The following is a 3,797-nucleotide window of genomic DNA, read 5'->3' on the forward strand; positions in this document are numbered from 1 at the left end:
ACCAAGTTGCCTGGGCTGGTCTCGAACCCCTGAGCTCAGGCAATCCTCTCACCTTGGCCTCCCCAAGTGCTGGGATTACAGGCTGAGCCACCATGCCCAGTCTCTTTCTTTTTCAATCCATCAGCCCGTTCGACAATCTATCTGCCACCCATTCATCCATCCATCACTTACCAGCGATTTCCATCCGCCCATGGACCCTTCCATCCACCCGCCCCCTCATCCATGCGTCCACCCATCATCCGTTCGTCCATCCACTTGCCCGTCCATCCATCCATGCGTCCATGCATCAAGACGTTTATTCACCCATCTGTCCATCCATCCACCTATTCATCCACCCACCCACCCATCCATCCAGTCACCCATCCACCTACCCATCCGTCCACCCACCTGCCCATCCATCCACCCATCCGTCCACCCACCTGCTCAGCCATCCATCCCGCATCCACTTGCCCATGCTTCCGTTCATCTTTCCATCCACCCACTCATCCGCCCGCCCGCCTGTCCACGCATCCCTCCATCCATTTGCTCCTCCACCCGTCCATCCGTGCATCCTTGCATCTGTTCATCCATCTGTCCGCCCACCCACCTGTCCATCCATCCCTCCGCCCACCCGCCCATCCATCATCCACCCGCTCATCCCTTCGCCCATCCATCCGTCCACCCACCCACCAATTTATCCATGCATCAAATGCTCATTCATTCACCCGTCCACCCACCCACCTCACATTCGACTATGCGTCCATCTCAACATTTACTCGTCATCCAAATACTTACCCCACTACTCACTCGCCCACCCTCTAAGCATCTACCCTCCTTCCAGCCTTCCAAGCATTTGTCCTGGAATCCATGCCCCGCCCCCCGCCCATCCCGCCTGACATCCATGCATCCAGCCACTCTCCATCCATCCACACAAGTATCCGCCAGCTAGTCCTTCCGATGACCTACCCGCCATCCTCCCCTCCCTTATAACTCCACGCACCTACCCAAGCCATCCAGCCCTGCCCCCGGGCAAACATGCCCTGCGCTGCCTTTCTGGACAGGCCTTGAGGTCTCCCTGGCCCAGCCTGGCCCTCCCAGCCAGCCCGGTCACCCCGCCTGGCTCACTTGCTGTCCAGCAGGTCCATGATGGGCTGCAGCACATTGTCAGCATCCTGGGCCACGCTGCTGCAGGCGCTGGCTGGCACATTGCCCGTGCCCTTCACTTGGCTGAGGATGTCACCCATCTGCTTGACGCACTCTTCGATGTGTGGCTGGAAGCTGGGCACAGAGGACGGGCTTAGGCTGGCTCTCCTGGCCTCCTGAGGACGGTCCAGGGAAGGCCCTGGATGCCGACTGTGGAGCTCAATCGCAGCACCAGGGAGCAACATTGCATAACTGAGCCAGGCAGGAACTGTGACAGATCTGGGCTGGGACATTTCCTTCTACAATCCCACTTGGGTCCTTATAATAAAATCGTCCCCACCTGACAGATGAGTCAACCAAGAATCAGAGAGGCCAGATGGTTCACCCAAAGCCTCACAGCTAGTAATCAGTGAATCCAGGAATTTATTTATTTTTTTATTTTAATTTTTTTTTAGTAGAGTCTCACTCTGTCACCCAGACTGGAGTGCAGTGGCCGCTCCCGGCCACCACAGCCTCGACCTGCTGGGCGCCGGCGATCCTTCCGCCTCAGCCTTCCGAGTAGCTGGAACTACAGGCGCGCGCTACCACGCCCGGCTGATTTTTTATTTTATTGTAGAGATGAGGTCTCACCAAGTTGCCCAGGCGGGTCTCGAACCCGTGGGCTCAGGCAATCCACTCACCTCAGCCTCCCAAAGTGCTGAGATTACAGGCTGAGCCACCGAGCCCGGCTGAATCCAGGAATTTTAAAAAATTTCTAGAGACAGGGTCTTGCTCTGCCACCCAGGGTGGAGTGCAGTGGTGCCATCATAGCTGGCCGCAGCCTCAACCTCCTGGGCTCAAGGAATCCTCCCACCTCAGTCTCCCAAGCTGCTGGGACTATAGGCATCACCCTGTCAGGCTAATTTTTAAAATTTTTTTTGTAGAGGTGGGGTCTTGCTATGTTGCCCAGGATGGTCTGAAACTCCTGGCCTCAAGCGATCTTCCTGTCTCAGTCTCCCAAAGCACTGGGATTACAGGTGTGAGCCACCACGTGCAGCCTGAAGCCAGGATCTGAACTCAGCCTCATCTAACTCTGAGCCTGAAGTCTTCCCCTTATACCTGCTGAGTCTCCAGACGCCCAGGGCCCCAGGTCTGGGGGCTGTCCCCTCCCACCAGCCCTCACCCCGAGATGCCCCACCTGGTAGCAAACACCCGGCTGAGCTCGTCCAGGACGTTATTGAGTTTCACCTGAAGCTCCTTCAAGATGTCACTGGCTTCCGCGTCCAGCTGGGAAGGGAAGGGAAGGGAGGCCATGTTCACTGAGCATCCACATGGACAGGGCATTTTCTCATCTGACCCAGGAAGGGCCCCGAGGAACTGGAGGGGAAACTGAGGCATGGGTGGCTAATCCGTGAGCTAATCCGTGCTCTGCCCTTCGGTGTCCCAGCTTGGGGACCTGCAGGGACGCAGCAGGGGGTACACACACACACACACACACACACACACACACACACACACACCACCCCCCCCCCCCCCGTGCTCTCCTCACCTCCTTCCCACCCATGGCCTCGAACATCTTCTCCAACTGAACTCGCAGCTGCTGCGTGTTGTTCATGAGGATGCAGGGCTGTGGGAGGGCGGGGAGAGTCAGTCTCGGGACCTCCCAGCCGCTCCCCACCGGGGGCCTCAGGTGCCCTCAGGGGCTGGGAGACGCTGGGGCTCCCCAGGCACCCTGAGAAGCGGAGGCAGCCTTGGGCTCGGCTCCAGGGAGTCTCAGGCGGGGCTATCTCTGGAGATGGGGTTGGGAGGGAAGACCCAGGGGACTCCCCTGGCCCTGTGCCTCTGGGCTGGGGACACGGAAGGTGGCGGGGGCCCTTGTCACACCACCCTTTTCTCCTGCGTGGACCCACAGCGGTGCAGACTCAGAGTCACCCCGAGGCTTCACGTGCCACCACCACACACAGACACAGGGAAGCTGTGGGCCTCAGCTTGGAGGTCACAGTGAGCGCTGGGGACACACACAGCCAGACATCACACCGAGACACACACGCCACACACTCAACACAGCCAGACAGAACAGGGAGAGGCACATTCCCAGATGTGCACAGCTAGGCTCCCATGTGCACACACCCTCGCAGTATACCCGTCCACACAGCTGCACACCCAGAACACGCACTCGGATCCCGAACGCCCAGACACCCACCATGGACACACTCTGACCACACACACCACACACCGCCGTGACCCCATGAGACCCCACATGTGTGTCCGGTGTCAGGGCCCTGGACAAGCAGGGCCCGGGGATGCTGGAGGGGCCGAAGGGGACAGGACGGGGCCTGGCAGGTCACCACTTTCTCCTTCTCCTTGGAGCAGTAGGAGGCGAAGTCCTTGGAAACGATGTCCGCATACTGCAGGAGCACGTTGCTGATGGTCTGTGGGGATGTGGGGGTGAGGGGGGCTGGCCAGGCGGGCCCGGCTGCCCGGTCCCCCCAAGAGCCACCAGTGACATCAGGGAGGAGCCCGAACCCTTTTGGTGCCCGAGATGGACGGACCGCGTGAGTCTGATGGAATTACTGGATGGACGACTGGCCTGGGCCAGTTCTCCACCAGGGTGACCACAAGACCCGGGAGATGCTGCCGGGCAGAGATGACTGTCTTGGTGGACTCAGCTCTTTTCTTTTCTTTTTTTTTTTTTT

The 3,797-nt window shown here is 59.1% G+C and overlaps 1 protein-coding gene across 1 annotated transcript in view; it reads right to left on the reverse strand.

Annotated features, from left to right (window-relative positions):
* Window positions 1–1,100: 1,100 nt before the first annotated feature.
* Window positions 1,101–3,797, reverse strand: part of LOC103270473 (protein unc-13 homolog A-like) — a 4,133-nt gene continuing 1,436 nt past the window's right edge. The window contains exons 2-5 of the mRNA XM_021717238.1: window positions 3,450–3,533; window positions 2,651–2,728; window positions 2,300–2,388; window positions 1,101–1,257 (exon numbers count right to left, since the gene is read on the reverse strand). Of these exons, the coding sequence (XP_021572913.1) occupies window positions 1,101–1,257; window positions 2,300–2,388; window positions 2,651–2,728; window positions 3,450–3,533 (408 nt within the window). The remainder of the gene's footprint in view (window positions 1,258–2,299; window positions 2,389–2,650; window positions 2,729–3,449; window positions 3,534–3,797) is intronic.

This window comes from Carlito syrichta, unplaced genomic scaffold, assembly GCF_000164805.1.
Source record: "Carlito syrichta isolate Samal-C Ts95f unplaced genomic scaffold, Tarsius_syrichta-2.0.1 Scaffold107964, whole genome shotgun sequence".
In the NCBI taxonomy this organism is placed as follows: Eukaryota; Metazoa; Chordata; class Mammalia; order Primates; family Tarsiidae; genus Carlito; species Carlito syrichta.